General features: G+C 44.3%; 2 protein-coding genes across 3 annotated transcripts; one reads left to right on the top strand and one right to left on the bottom strand.

Moving 5' to 3' along the window:
- Positions 1-171: 171 nt before the first annotated feature.
- On the bottom strand, positions 172-4,811 carry wdcp (WD repeat and coiled coil containing). 2 transcript variants are annotated; one of them, XM_084030021.1, is made up of 4 exons: positions 4,674-4,811; positions 2,058-4,007; positions 1,681-1,801; positions 172-743 (listed from the first exon to the last, which is right to left on the bottom strand). In XM_084030021.1, exons 2-4 carry the CDS (start codon positions 3,969-3,971, stop codon positions 550-552), a joined length of 2,229 nt encoding a protein of 742 aa, XP_083886147.1. In that variant the 5' UTR covers positions 3,972-4,007; positions 4,674-4,811; the 3' UTR covers positions 172-549. The 2 variants fall into 2 exon arrangements, with proteins under 2 accessions (XP_083886147.1, XP_083886146.1); XM_084030020.1 differs by lacking the exon at positions 4,674-4,811 and having other exon boundaries at positions 2,058-4,323.
- Positions 4,812-5,031: 220 nt separating this feature from the next.
- fkbp1b (FKBP prolyl isomerase 1B) lies at positions 5,032-14,971 on the top strand. The gene is made up of 4 exons (XM_084030023.1): positions 5,032-5,281; positions 6,298-6,345; positions 13,884-13,996; positions 14,189-14,971. Exons 1-4 carry the CDS (start codon positions 5,245-5,247, stop codon positions 14,315-14,317), a joined length of 327 nt encoding a protein of 108 aa, XP_083886149.1. The 5' UTR covers positions 5,032-5,244; the 3' UTR covers positions 14,318-14,971.
- Positions 14,972-15,827: the final 856 nt, after the last annotated feature.

The raw sequence follows: 15,827 nt of genomic DNA, 5'->3' as shown, positions 1-15,827 counted from the left end.
TGATATGAAATGAATAAATGTTGTAGAGGTTGGATGGTAGACCCAATAAAAGCGTCTGTTGTGTTTCTTTGTAGAAATAAGTCACATACAAAAGTGTGCATACACTATTTATGCAGATTTAATATTTAAAAAAAATCTACCAAAATATTTAAAAAACAAATACTTTCACATTTATTTGATCTTCCAAAGAGCTCTGGTAAAGCAATGACAGGGACGTTTCTGTTGAGTCTCTCGCCCTCTAGTGGTCAGTCGTGTTACTGCGATAACAATTATGGGTGAAATCTGCATTTTATACAGATACGGTTTTCTGCAGCGCTCTAGTAATAACTAATACAGATCAAATTTGCATACATAGCTACATACGCCTCTAACAATCGGTGTCCTCCACACCAGAACTGCATTTTGTCAACAAGAAGTTAAAGACAATCTTTCAAGTAAGCAACAGGTAATCTGAACGGCGGCCCTTTCCAATAGAAAAATAAATCTTTATCTGAATGAGGCTCTGTCATGACATCACGTCCGGGATATATGTAAGTGTGTTTTGAGGCACTACGTGGAGGTCTCCGTGGTCATGTGGGGGGCTTGTCCGAGACCAGGACTGGATGGGACGGAGCTCTCCGGACTCCCGGGACTCCGGAGGGTGGATTTCCTCTTCCCGTTCCGAACTGTAAGCTCCTCTTTGGGCTTGAACGTCAAGGGCACGAAACCGTCGGCGTCCGCCACGAGCACGATCCACAATGGACCTGGAAAAAAACACACACACAAGCCTGTTGGCTAAACATGGATTTCCATACATCTGGGATCTGTTTAATTAGCAAATGAAGTGTAAAAATGTAAGTTTGCTGCTGTGTCCCCCTGGTTGAGGATCGTTTGTTGCCACGGCAACAAAACAGTATGCTCATTAAGTAGAAGTAAGCTGCTTTTGTTTTAAACCTTGTAATCTGACCTAGGCTTTTAATCACTTCCAATTATAGCTCGTGCACGGCAACAAAACAACAACGCTAGAATGCGTCGGGCAAAGATTGTACAGTAAAATATGAGGTTCCTCAGGAATTCAAATGCATTCTGAATAGTTCACTTCAAAGTTTAGGTAAGGGGAAGAGAGTCCGACGTGTGCCGGAGGACTTCCAAGGTGACCACTCGAGGGAAACCCTAATCACACGGAGGAGAACCCAAGAGAAGTTCCCTCTAAATGGTTTTAATTAATTAACCCTGTAAATAAAACGGTGACTAAGATACGACAAACTGATTTTATGCTTCTCTATAAGATATTGGCAGCACTAATAAATCAGCAAACTTTTCTAAGTAAAGAGTAGAAGAACAATGTCTGCTTGTGTAGAGCACCGTTAGCTGCGAGCCGCCGGCTCAGCCTCAGCAGCATGGAGGCCACAGATCATCACAATATCTCGATAACGATATGCATCAGGATGCTTGTTTTCTGGCAGTTCAATAAATAAACAGTCAATATTAAATAACCACTGTATTTATATACTCCTTCGTGTTTTAAATACTTGACAAATTAAAAGTACTTTCTCGTTTAATTAAGAACTTTAGTGCAAACGGAACTGAAAGACGATAAATTATCATTTTGAATGATCGCCCAGCTGATAATAGGAAAACGGAAAGTCTGTGGAAGCGCCATTTAAAAACGAATGGATGCAAAAAAAATGCTGCACGTACCGTACGTCATCTCCACAATGGTGAGGTTGAAGAGGTCCTGCAGGGCTCGCAGACACAGCTTCCCGTCACACAGCAGCACCGGCCTCCGCTCGTCGATGAACACGTTCTCTGATAGCTGCTTCTGCACGAAGGAGGACGGAGATAATCAATATAATACGCTTTTATGACAGTTAATCAATAAAATACACCACAGTCGTGTGTCGGAAACACATTAAAACGATTCCAGGTATTTCAGTCGTCTTATCCTTTAAGTGTAAATTCCCGCTGATTAAGCTGTTTAAGCCTCTCGTGCAAAAGCTGCTCAAAGAAAGTGAATCTGCTAACCGGGGTTAGGATCCATGCATCGTTAGAAACACACAGATGAGTCATATTCTTACCTGACACGTGACATTGACATACGGGGGTTCACAGGCTCTCGGGTAGACGATGGAGGCCCTCTTGCCGTTCTGGGTATAATCCCTGATTTCCGTCAAACACTGCTGCACTTCTGCGAAACGCGTGAAAAGCCTCTCCATGCTGTGGACCAGCTGCTCCAGCGAGCGCTCCTTGGCGAGGCCCGGCGGCTTCTCGGGCATGGGCAGCGTCGCGTCCGTGTGGAGCTTGGCGTTGTCCGGTGGCTCCAGGCGAGGGGAGCCGGCCCGGCTGGAGTCTCTGCTGGCCAGGCCGGCCACCGCCAGGCTGCTCATGCGGTTGACGTGGTCCATGTCGTAACTCTCCACCGTGACGGAGGAGCCGGAGGTGCTGGACGGGGCTCGGTCCGAGAAGTCCACGGAGCTGGCGACGGGGCTCGGCTCGCCACTCCTCACCTCCTCCACCAGCCTGCGCCTGTTGCGCGGCGAGCGAATGACTCCCCCTCCAGGTAACACCAAGTCCTTTATCCCCGGGCGCTCCCTGTCATCCTTAGGCAGGTGCTCCGAGTGCCTCCTAATCCCTGCGCAGAAGCGAGAGGCGGATTCGTGGTGAGCGGAGGGGGATGGTGCTGCGGGAGTCTCTCCGTCCAGCAGCTCCTTGGCGATGAGTCGGAGGATGTATTTATCCGTGTTGGAGGACGGAAGGAAGGCGGGTTCGTTGGACTTCTGCTTGCCCACCATCACCAGCAGCATCTTGTCGCTGAGGAAGCAGACCCCTTTGGGCCTCTCGTTCGCCTGCAGCGAGATCTGCTGAATGTTGGGCATGGCGGAGGCCGTGATGCAGTACACCAGCACCATGTTGCAGGTGTTGGAGGCCACCGCCACCGTGGAGCCGCGGGGGTCGAAAGCCACGATGTCCGGGACCAAAATCCCGGGGATGCTGACTTTACGGCTGGTGGTGACCTTGCGCTCGTAGGTGACCAGCATCAGGTGCGAGGAGTCCTGGCCGGAGCCCGTCATGGTGTCTCTGCGGCGCAGGTGGAGGAGGGGGCTGGGGTCGGAGCGGCGGTGCCTAGCCAGGAGGTGGGTGAGGTCTAGGGGGCCAGAGCTGGGGATGAAGGACCTCTCCAACTCTAAGGATCTTCTCCTTGAGTCTGGAAGGCCGTCTTCTTCGGACATGAGCACATGCGGGCCGTGGCCTTGCGGGGACTCGGACTCCGACGGCACGTCGAAGGACATGCCGGCGTTCAACCCGCATATTTTGTCCAGAGGCAGCTCGGTGGCCACGGCTACTTGAGCCTCGCCCGTGGCCTCGATGGCGCAGATGTAACCCCCCACGTCGAAGATGGGGCAGAAGGAGCACGCCACCAGACTCTTCTGGATGTCGTTCCAGACGTACGAGTGCAGGGAACTTCCAATCGCCACCACTAAGCGCGTGCCATCCTTAGTCCAGCACGCGCAGTGGATAAGCCCACTACCTTTGATGTCCGCCTTGATCCTCCTGTTGTCCACCCGGACAGAAAACAGCACGGACGTGTCCTTCTTGGTCAGCACGGCCAGGATGTCCAGCTTCGGGTGCCAAACGCAGCCCTGCGAGAGCAGAGGGAAGGGCTCGCTCATCTCGCAGGTCTGAGTGCACAGCAGCTTGTTCTGCTCGAGCGCGCTGAGCTGCAGCTGCCACACCGTGATGTGCTTCTTGTGCTGCACGGCCAGCAGGGCAGGGGAGTCAGAGCAGCACAGCGGGCCCCAGAAGAGCCCGAGGACGTGCTCGAACTGGCCGATGACGTTGGTGTCGCCGAAGTTCACCTCGCCGTTCATGAAGTAGAGGGACGTGAGGCAGACCTGCTTGCCGTCCGTCCAGGCTATCCCGTGCACCGGGTGGATGGCTTGGTGCAGAGTGTTGAGACCCGTCCGGAGCAGCTTCGCCTTACCAAGATCCATCCTGGCAGGAGGGGGGGAGGGGGTGAAGTAAAGCTTCTTTAAAAGAGGGGAAAAGAAGATAAAAAGTCACTCAGAAAGTGACCATCGATGATCCGGTGTGAGTGCACAAGAGTAGCTATTGCCTATAGCTATGCAGATTAAGAATAGCAGGAGCCGGTCGTGTCTCCTTCCAAAGTACATGTCTTAATCCCCTCGGCCTGAGCTGAGGCAGCGGTGACGAACACGTATAGCTGCTTACGCCTCAATGACCTCAACAACACACCTGTGCCGTGAAGACCTCGGGGCTTTAACAGTACTATGTGTTGAGTAGGAGGGTCATTTCCTCTGTTAGACCTATTAAACTGACAATGATGCCCCCCCCCCCCATCAACAAATGTCAAATATATAGGAATATTAATTTATTATTTGATTAATTTAAAATGATGTGTGCCAGTTAAATACATCAGTTTAACACCTCATTTGAATATGTAAATCCTTATATAACTGTATGGAGAGGCTATAGAAAATAACATATAATATATAATATATAATGAGGTTATAATCTTATCCACCATGCTGAGAAACGGGCGTTTTCCCAATTCATACTCACTGGAAATACTTGTTACGACTATGTTATTTAGTTACTCTGTATGCTCTGTATGTAGGAAGCTAACGTTATAGCTAATAACTAGCGTAATAAAATATCATTTAATGTACACGTACCTTTAAAAAAACACCAGCATGTCACGTATAATCCACCTTAAACACGAAATAAAGTGAGTTTCTTGTCTTATTTAATCACGTTTCGCCGGTTGTCCCAAAAAAAACTTTCATTTCTATTCGACCCGGAAGCAAAACTTAACGGACACTCTCTCGCGGTGCATTGTGGGAAGTTTAGTCACGTCTTGTTTATTTTTTTTAATTCTTTTAAGAAATATATAATATTTACTTTAATAAAGGACACATTGTTAACAAATGAGAAATAAAAATAAGAAATAAAAAAGTGTCGTGTGTCTGAAAAGTATTGGACGAGGCTGGAGATGACGTAGGCGGTGGAGTTGAAGATCTCGACGCTCTCTCTCCCGAGGATATCTTGGCTGTCCCACGGTTGGCTGCAGGCTGCGGGTCGGTGGTGGTGGTCGGTTGAATGCATGGTCCCCACCGATCATATAGCCGACTTATTCGCCGCTAAACGGCTGTCCAAATTCTCTGTGGAAACGTTAATTGTTCATTTAGTTTAAAGCGGGGAGTCTGTATGTTCCAGAGCTAACCGTCGACGTACTACTGTACAACAATGGGCGTGGAAGTCGAGACGATATCTCCCGGGGATGGTGAGTCCATTTATCCGCTTGTGTGCGCTTTGATGCGGGGGTGGTCGCGGACGCTGTCGGGGGTAGTGGGGGGCTCGGTAGGCTGTCTTTAAATGCTGTTGAATGTCAATATAATGCACTCAACACGTCAAAGTCGCTGTTGTAGTTATTGGTAGTTCACTCTTTAGATAGGTAGTTAACTCTTTATATAGGTAGTTAACTCTTTATATAGGTAGTTCACTCTTTACATAGGTAGTTAACTCTTTATATAGGTAGTTAACTCTTTAAATAGGTAGCTTACTCTTATATAGGTAGTTAACTCTTTACATAGGTAGTTTACTCTTTAGATAGGTAGTTAACTCTTTATATAGGTAGTTTACTCTTTATATAGGTAGTTTACTCTTTACATAGGTAGTTAACTATTTATATAGGTAGTTAACTCTTTATATAGGTAGTTTACTCTTTATATAGGTAGTTAACTCTTTATATAGGTAGTTTACTCTTTATATAGGTAGTTTACTCTTTAGATAGGTAGTTTATTCTTTACATAGGTAGTTAGCTCGTTAGATAGGTAGTTTATGCTTTACATTGGTAGTTAACTCGTAAGATAGGTAGTTAACTTGTTAGATAGGTAGTTTACTTGTTAGATAGGTAGTTTACTCTTTAGATGGGTAGTTTATTCTTTACATTGGTAGTTAACTTGTTAGATAGGTAGTTAACTTGTTAGATAGGTAGTTAAATCTTTAGATTTGTAGTTTATTCTTTACATAGGTAGTTAACTTGTTAGATAGGGAGTTAACTTGTTAGATAGGTAGTTTATTCTTTAGATAGGTAGTTTACTCTTTAGATAGGTAGTTTACTCTTTAAATAGGGTTGTCTTACGATTCGACTGCAATCATGATTCATGAGGTCACGATTTAATTCTGAATATTTCGACTCCAGAAGAAGTGATTTAAAAGATTTTCCTGATGACGCCTGACAGTTTCTGAGTTTGTACAGATTCACAATAACTGGTGTTTTTTTCCACTTGTCCCCAGGAAGGACATTTCCAAAGAAGGGCCAGGCCTGCGTCGTTCACTATATCGGTAACTGATCCCTTTCTCTTGCTTGTTGGCAAACGTTTTCCTGTCTCCTTGCTGAGAGAGAGGAAATTGGCACTATGTGGGTTGTTCTTCTTTTGGAGCCACAGTGTAAGCCGTCTGCAGAGACATGTATGCACCTGTGTGTCGCGTAAAGTTTCAAAAAGATGGGCCACCGCACCCATGAAAAAACAAAAAATATTCTTCTTTTGTGTTGCTCGGGAGTTTCGGTGCCACTTCGCAGACCGTTGGAACTTGCACACACGTGTAGACTTGCATCGCTTTTTACATAGTTTTTGTCATATTTTGTCAAATTGCCCAAAATTGTGGAATTGGGAAGTAAAAGCGCTGAGACGTTGAGGGGAAGAAAAAAAAGAAAGAAAAAAAAAAGTGGGTTATTTGGTGCCCCGGGGTTGTCGGTCCAGACAAGTAGGTCAGACAGAAAGTAAACAAAACCTAGTTCACACTCATCAGTCTGTCTGAGTATCTGCTATAAACGTGATCGCACACTCCCTAGCAGCGGTCCTGGAGGGAAACAGGTTTGATCATGTGAGTATTGTAGTATCTTACCGTGTGTTTGTGTGTGTGTGTGTGTGTGTGTGTGTGTGTATGTGTGTGAATGATTTCTGACTTTCTTGTAGTGTTTGATTTCATGGATGAGTTTCTGCTTTGTCTGACTGGTGTGTTTGATGATAGTCAGGATACAAATGTTGTGTTGTTCTACTATTTGGGACAGTGTGTGTGTGTGGGGGGGGGGGGGGGGGGCAGATTTCCCTTTGGGCTTGAGACGCCATCTGGAGTCTGCATTGTGAGGGTTAAGTAGACTTTGCCTGGTGGTACTGTCTCCCTCTACTTAGTATTATTTGATGAGTAAATCTGCACTTCAGCCAGGCTCAGCGTTCCTACGGGTGCTGGAAATCCTTGAAAACACTTGGATTTTAGTGTGGTGTTTTCAAGGTTTGAAAAGTGCTTGGATTTAGAATAAAGTGCTTGACATGTGATGACATATGATATAACAGAAAAGAAGATCTCCATATCTGAGGGACTGAAAACAGCATTTTCTGACATTTCTTTATGAAAAATGACTTTTGATGATGAACAGATGATGAAAATAGTTGGTGATTATATTTCTGTGGATCTGTTAGTGGAATTAGTTTTCCTTTCATTTGTGGTCCTTCTGTAAAAAGCTGTCTCCAAACATCATGTTGGTTGTTTAGAGGACAATCTCATTTAATGTGATGAACAAGTGACATAATAAGTAGACTGAATACTGACCATTGGATTGATACAAATATGGAGTTTACCACAGCTGGAAGGTGCTGGAAAAGCATGGAAATGCTTGAAAAGTGCTTGAATTTGACTTTGGAAAGGGTTTAAGAACCCTGCCGTCTGCACCAGGCTTGTACTTATTGTTGGTCCCGTGCTCCGTCGTCTCTGTTCTGAGGACTTTTTTCTTTTTCTTGACTGACAGAATTGACCCGTAAGCTCCCGGTATCTCGGCAGCGGCGGCGGGATACAAAATGCAGAGCTAAGCCGAAGCTGTCCGTTGGACAGAAAAAAAGCTATAAATATATCGTGGTATCAGTAGGGGGGAAATGGGGAGATAGAGAAGAATGTAGGTGTATTTAAAGGCAGATCCGTGCGTGAGTGTAGTAAAGACTTGGTGGATCGTTGAGGGCCGAGCCGGGAGATTAGCCGAAGAATGTGGTTTTTATTTGAGCGTTTGTATTGTAATGAGTATTGTTACATGTACAGTATGTAACTGTGGTGAGGCATGTTTGCACCTGTAAGCAAGTCGCATGTTATATAACGATGCCTTAAAGACGCATTTCACATTTGATTTAGCAACAGGGAACCCGACAACACAGACACAGTCATTTCTTATTTTTTGGTTAACACTTATTACAGTGTGAGTTACTCTACAGTGTGGTTGTCATAAAACACGAGTTTTGCAATTAACTACGCAGAGTTATCTACATTAAACGCATCATTCAAACCTTAAAGCCTGCTTGTTGTTTGCTTTAATCTGCCATTAAAATACCAGACTCAGTTCATCAATAACATGCGCCCAGAATGATGATAATAGTTTTTATAGTCGTTTGCATGAGGAACGACTTATTTATTATTATTTTGTGTTTTGGTGGAAAGTTCTGATGCAAAGATACCATTTTTTGGGATATCGTTTTGAATATAGTTTTTGCTTTTGAAAGGATGGAACATATTTTGTGTTTATGAGTTTCGTCAAAGAAGATCCCTGTTTCTGAAACTGCAACGACGCTTAATCGGTATGATCGGCCCGCGTGGGTTAGTTATCCCAGAATATGCATGAAAGCTAAACCGATGAGGGTTCAGGATCACGTGTTTACTCGGCTGTTGTAAAAGACCGACACTAACCCGCATTTGTTTTACTTCAAAAGCTTAGAAACAAGATTTTGTTCAAGATCTGATGAAGAGGCTGGTCCTGGAACTAGAGGGTTCGCTGTAGATCTGGAACATAAGCCCCGTTCTGAGTCATCCAGCTGGCTGTTCATGCAAAACCACAGACTGCACCCTCCGCTGCACCGGTGTTAGCTTTCCAGATAGCTAGAGCTAAGAGAATCGGTGAGGGGGGGGTCACTAGAGAATGATCTCGATTTGGAAATCCTTTTTTTCCTCAGCATTTCACACTCACTCGACTGCTCTAGCTTCTTGATCCTCACTTTCCCCCTTTGGGATTTTAAACATGCAGACACACAGATATGCCAGTGACCCGCTCTGACTCTGGTGGGAGTCGCCGGTCGCCCAAATTAGCAGTGCTTCATTGCCACGAGGGGCAGGTAAAGGGTTCCTTGCTCGGGACCAAAATAATTAGAAAAGCTGCTCACACTTTCACACACATCCAAATGGCCTCGGACTTATTATCATATATGGATTATCTTTCACTGGGTCTTCACACATGAACACTGAGCTGCCCAGTCCTGTTACAAAAAACACTTGAAAGCGAATGATAAAGTGCAGATTATGGATTTAAAGAGACATTTTGGGGGTTCTGTTACTTGCAATGAGCAAGAAATTGGAAGCAGATCTGATATCAGTCAGTATGAGTATGTGATCGATGGCGTTTGGCATGGTGATGATAATAAACAGCCTCGTCTTCGTCCACTGACGAGACACGTGAGCTCCGGCAGCAACAGGAGGCGCTGCTGGATATGATGTCATGCCTAAATGTGGACGTCATTCCTGACCATGTTTGAGCTTCAGGCGTCGCCGTGAAACGTGGTGAAGCTCATGGCTCCTGGTGTGTGTGTGTGTGTGTGTGTGTGTGTGTGTGTGTGTGTGTGTGTGTGTGTGACACAGAAATAGACAGAGCCTGAAACATGGGGTTGTATGTCGGTGGGTGACGAACTCTCCTTCCAGGGAGAACGGTGGTGATTGAGTGCCATGTACAGTCCCGACGTTGCAAAAGTCAAAGGAAGCGTTTCGGCCTCCAGGCGTCCCGGTGAGGGAACGCCACGTTGTTCAACATGGAGGCGACTTTTCGCTTGACCTTTCCCTGCTTGTGTTGTGTGATGAAGACCAGGAGCGGTGTGTTCTTGCAGAGCCGCCGCCTGAATAATCATCCAGCAAACCCTGCTGGTCCACTGAAGAACCAGGACGACCCCATACCTTATCAGAACTGACTCTTGTTTGGCATGTACCCCAGGTCTCTTCAGCCAGACTATGTGGTAGAACCCTTTTGGTTCCTTCCTGGTAGAACCATCTATAAAGGTTTACATGGAACCCTTTCAGAGGATTCTAACCAGAAGCCAACATGAAGATTTATACCATGAACCATCTGTGAAAGGTTCCATTAAGAACATTCACACCCTCTTAAGGGTGCAAACACAAACCTGAGGGTTCTTTCAAGAACCTGTTTATATTATAGACCTAGGTTTCATCTCGAAACCACCAGGGGTTTCTCCCAAGAGCTTTTCCATATTCCAAGAATTTAATCTAGAACCGACCCAGAAGTTTCTACTGAGAACCCTTTTATATTCCAAGGATTTAATCTAGAACACACCCAGAAGTTTCTACCGAGAACCCTTTTATATCTCAAGGATTTAATCTAGAACCGACCCAGGGTTCCTGATGAGAACTCTTTTATATCCCAAGGATTTAATCTAGAACCCACCCAGATGTTTCTACCGAGAACCCTTTTATATCCCAAGGATTTAATCTAGAACCGACCCAGGTGTTTCTACCGAGAACCCTTTTATATCCCAAGGATTTAATCTAGAACCGACCCAGGTGTTTCTACCGAGAACCCTTTTATATCCCAAGGATTTAATCTAGAACCGACCCAGAAGTTTCTACCGAGAACCCTTTTATATCCCAAGGATTTAATCTAGAACCGACCCAGGTGTTTCTACCGAGAACCCTTTTATATCCCAAGGATTTCATCTAGAACCGACCCAGGTGTTTCTACAGAGAACCCTTTTATATCCCAAGGATTTCATCTAGAACCGACCCAGGTGTTTCTACCGAGAACCCTTTTATATCCCAAGGATTTCATCTAGAACCGACCCAGGGTTTCTGATGAGAACCCTTTTATATCCCAAGGATTTCATCTAGAACCCATCTGGGGTTCCTGGACTGTCTGATCAGGCCCGTGGACTCACAAAGAACCCTAAAACACACCTTCCTTTAAAAGAAAGGGGTTGTTCAGTTAATTCGCTTTTTTTATTGCTGAAAACCTCCAGATAACACATCGTACCAGTTTGTCACACTCGGTATATTAATGGTGCGTGAGCCAGATTTTATTCTTTTCCACTGAGACATGCATGCTTGCAGCTGTGAAACACGGCAACACACATACAGTATGTTTGTCGTAGACAGATAGCTTTACACGCATCTCATTTCATCCACACTTGGGACCGGGGGAGGGGGGGGTTGTTGTGCTGGCAAACGTCCTAGACCAGGGGGGTGAGACAGGATACAGTAAACTGAGTAAAAATAACCACACCCCTGTGTGCCACAGATTTTTTTTGCAGATCTAGCCAGAGAGCTACCGAGCGAACGCCTTTCATGAGGAGAGTCTGGGACCTCAGGAAGGGTCGGGCCCTGCTTTTATGTCTCGCAGAGACCACACCCGTGCTTCGGCTGTCCAACGAGTGATAACGGAGCACTGACGGGGTGTCGGAGTGGCTTTTTGCTTCCTGCGAGATACAGTCTGATGGCCACACACCTGTTTAGCCTCGCTGTCTTTAAATATCTTGGGGCGAGAATTGTAACAATACACAATGCATTACTGCAACTCCATGAACTATTGGAGTCCACATCTCTGTTTAGAGCAACGCTGCTGTAAATTTGTTACCACAGGAAACAAGTGGCAGGTGGTATTTGCGCCATTGTTTCGTCACCACAGTCCCTGTCGCTGTTAACCCCTCAGCAACTACCTCCTTTCTTTTTGCAAAAACACACAAGAGCCTTTACCGATCCATACCAGCGGTCTCTGCACAGACAACCCCGAACCGCCCGACCAGACATTAGTGCAACAACCAGAATACGATCCCTCACTGTCTTCCCACCCGTGAACGTTGCCAAATCGGTGTTTCGTTGCAAGTTGCAGCCGCTCGCCTGCAGCCAGAAACCGAACCTGCAGCAGGTGGTATTCGCCTCGGCGCGTGGTGCACTCGATGACTCCCGCGGTTTGGACCCGCCGATATCACGGCGACTGATGATGATGATGATGATTCTTGGAAATGATGCGCCCGCTAATTTTAGTTGGGAATGAAAGCGGAGAAGCGGGATAGTACCAAGTATTCACACTTGTTGAAATGCGACGGAGGAAGATAAATCAAATAATTATCACAGAGCCACTTCCAAAATACAAGTGGATGATGTAGAGTGGCGTGGATAAAAGATTAAATCATTTTAATATCAGAATATTTTGTTGCATAATGAAGTGCATTTTCTGGAAACTCAGTTGAGAAATAATTTGTGGATGAAATCTGTTTTTGTCTGAGGATATTAAATAACGTGACAGATCAAAGTGTTTAAATTAAGAAATAATTATTTGCAGCATTGCCCACGATGAATTAATATATAACCAGATTCATTGATAGCATCACTGGTTGCCTCGACAAAAAGCCAGTGGAATGTTTCCATTGGATTTTGGATTATTGCAGAAAATAAGCTCTGTGGCAAAGCAGGAAAATGTTCAAATCTCTTAAGCTTGTGTTAACAACATACCATACCTACATCTAATGAAAAAAAACAGCCCACTGACTTCAAGATGCTCCCTCATTTCTGGATTTCTCTTCTGGGAGACGAACTGTGAATAAAGAGCAGTCTTACTTTGATGCAAAGATTTGTACATGAAGCACGACAGGGAGGCGAAAGCCGTGCTCTTATTGTGAAAGTGAGATCAAATATGTTGTCCCTTAACTTAATGAATTCCTTTCAAGGGAGAGAGGCGAGGGGGAGTTCAGGGTGGCGTGTTAAAATGAGTGATGAAGTTGTGTTTTTGAATGGCTCTGACGTTATTATCATATTCAGGGTTGGTACGGTGCTGGAAATCCTTGAAAACACTTAAATTTTAGTGTTTTCAAGGTTTGACAAGTGCTTGGGTTTAGAATAAAGTGCTAAAAATGTGTTGTATGTGATGACATCTATGATAGAACAGAGAAAAGAAGATCTCCATATTTGAGGGACTGAAAACAGCATTTTCTGACATTTCTGCATGAACTTGAAGGACTTTTGATGATGAACAGATGATGAAAATAGTTGGTGATTATATTTCTGTGGATCTGTTAGTGGAATTAGTTTTCCTTTCATTTGTGGTCCTTCTGTAAAAAGCTGTCTCCAAACATCATGTTGGTTGTTTAGAGGACAATAACATCTCATTTAATGTGATCAACAAGTGACATAATAAGTAGACTGAATACTGACCATTGGATTGATACAAATATGGAGTTTACCACAGCTGGAAGGTGCTGGAAAAGCATGGAAATGCACCTTGAAGTGCTTGAAAAGTGCTTGAATTTGACTTGGAAAAGGTGTAGGAACCCTGATATCTGAGCGGTGTTCTGCAGGGACAGTCCGGCGCTGCTTTGTTCCCCCCGTTTCTCCCCGTGGTCTAGATACAGGCAAGCGATGGCCTAGTTGACTTTAAAAATAATCCACTAAACCAGGCCAGTGCTTCCTGGTTCACATTCCCTTTGTTCATTTGCGTAATTGAAACAGACCCAAGATTGTGATAAGAAAGGCCCCCGCCAGAATAATTCCTCAGACCGGAGCCAGAACGACTTTATTCCTTTAATCTTAAAATTGCCTCTTTCCAAAACATTAGCTGCTGAGGAAAGGGCGTGCATTGATCTGGCGTCCCGCGGTGATAAAAAGGCGATAATGAATTAAAGTCAGATACGGGATTAGTCATGAGAGAGTGCAGATGTGGAAAAAAAAATAGCCATGAAAACAAGTATGTTCTTCGTCTTTTATATTGTACCAGAATGTAGTTTCTTAAGCAGAACCTTCAGTGCTTTTCTATTAGTCTATTTTAAGTTCATGTGCTTTCTCTCTGACAGGTATGCTGCAGAATGGGAAGAAGTTCGACTCCTCCCGAGACAGGAACAAGCCCTTTAGGTTTCGGATCGGACGGATGGAGGTCATTAAGGGCTGGGAGGAAGGAGTAGCACAGGTAAGACTTTGCCTAATTGCATTGAATGGCTCGTTACTACACTGCATTCAGCCATTTGGACTGGAGCTACAAGTCATGGACTCTTGTCAAAGTATTCTTTCTATCCATCCATCCATCCATCCATGCATGCATATAACATGTATTATAATAAACGCATTAAACTCACATTTCCCTTTTTCCCCCGTGCTTCAGATGAGCCTGGGCCAGAGGGCGAAAATCACCTGCACACCTGACATGGCGTACGGAGCGACAGGCCACCCGGGGGTCATCCCCCCGAACGCCACCCTTATATTCGACGTGGAACTGCTCAAGCTGGAGTGATGCCCAGAAGGTCAAACGAGAAGGTCGAAAAGCTTAACGAGGCTGCGTTCGCAAAACAACACAACCTGTTTCCGTAGGGAGACCGTACTCGCCTGCTGCCTCCCACCACCCACCCGCTCCTCCTCGACATGTAGTCTTCCTGAGTACAATATTTAAATGTATCTACTGCTGCTTTGTTGCCATCTTTCGTCATAATAGATCCTGCTAGAAAGAAAATCACATCATGCAAGACTTTTTCACACACACACACACACACCACCACCACGATTGGGTTTGTTAGTGTTTAATTTAATTTTAAAATTGTAAATTAACGAGGAACTGCAATCTGAACATATACTGCCTTACAGTTTCAAGGACAGAGGAAGGGGTACATGATGCTACACGACCTCTGCTCTCTGTATCTAACTGGGCATTATATAGACACCACTCTCTGCATTGCCACTTTGATAAAGGGTTTCGTCCTGCTGAATGCTCTGAATGATGTTGCTATGTTTAGTATATTTTATATCCCTCATAAACATGTACTGCAAAGGGTACTCCTGTCCCGATATATAACCCGGTTCAATACTGTACAGAACTCTATGAGAGCCATTGCTACGATGACAGTTTATTGACTAACTCTTGAATTAAAAATGGCATGTACTGTGTTGAGAAGTCTGTGTCCTGTGTGTGATTTGAGAGGGGGTGATTAAGCAAAAACCACCTATGGAGAAAAGAAACTTTAAATGTTAAATTGTTTGATTGTCTTTTTTGCAATTACTTTGTGCGCAAAGGTGCTAACGACCCTGAAGTTGGCTCCGCCCCCATGTTGTGAACGTTCCACCTGAACAGGCTCCGTTTCCGGTTTCATGCTAAAAGAAATGTTAATAGAGAACAAGCAGAAGAACTGACCCCACGTGTGTCGTTCCTGTTTTTGTACCTTTTATTGATTAATTCCTCTGGGCTTCCCCAGGAAACTCCCATGTTGAACGTCACAACACTATGATTTGTGGGTAAATGACCACTTGAACGTGACCTTAGACTTTATCGTCACTGAGCTCCGTTGACATTAAAAAAGGAGTTCAAGAAATTAAGTTAGTTGTGTAATGAAGGAGCAGGAGGATCTATTTTTACCTCATTTAATATTTATTTATGTTGATTATGAGAATTATATTTCCTTTATGATATTTTTTGACAAACAGATTTTCTAAATGCATACTTATAAATATATAAAATGACTTATATTTCCTTTTTCATATTTTTTTACGAACATATTTTATAAATGCATACTGATATGAATAAGTATATAAAAGGAATTTGATTTCCCTTTTCAGGTATTTATTTTATGAACAGATTTATAAATGCATACTGATGACTGAAGTATATACTAGTATCCGTACTTTAAAGTAAATGGGATGAACAACGCACAGTTACGTAATGTAATATTAAATAAACACCATTTAAATAATAAGTGGAACAAGCTAACAAAAGCTAACGTTGCTTATCTCTAACGACACTAAACAATCTTGAA

Source organism: Eutrigla gurnardus (assembly GCF_963514095.1).
Source record: "Eutrigla gurnardus genome assembly, chromosome: 16".
Classification (NCBI taxonomy): Eukaryota; Metazoa; Chordata; class Actinopteri; order Perciformes; family Triglidae; genus Eutrigla; species Eutrigla gurnardus.
The sequence above is the reverse complement of the archived record's forward strand: the minus strand, read 5'-3'. Positions and strand labels throughout refer to the sequence as shown.

Coding starts and splice junctions, on each gene's coding strand:
- wdcp (XM_084030021.1), bottom strand. CDS start 3,971: ATGGATCTTGGTAAGGCGAAGCTGCTCCGGACGGGTCTCAACACTCTG. Junction 1,802..2,057: donor ATGTCAATGTCACGTGTCAG/GTAAGAATATGA, acceptor TCCTTCGTGCAG/AAGCAGCTATCAGAGAACGT. Junction 744..1,680: donor CATTGTGGAGATGACGTACG/GTACGTGCAGCA, acceptor GTTTTTTTCCAG/GTCCATTGTGGATCGTGCTC.
- fkbp1b (XM_084030023.1), top strand. CDS start 5,245: ATGGGCGTGGAAGTCGAGACGATATCTCCCGGGGATG. Junction 6,346..13,883: donor CTGCGTCGTTCACTATATCG/GTAACTGATCCC, acceptor TCTCTCTGACAG/GTATGCTGCAGAATGGGAAG. Junction 13,997..14,188: donor GGGAGGAAGGAGTAGCACAG/GTAAGACTTTGC, acceptor CCCGTGCTTCAG/ATGAGCCTGGGCCAGAGGGC.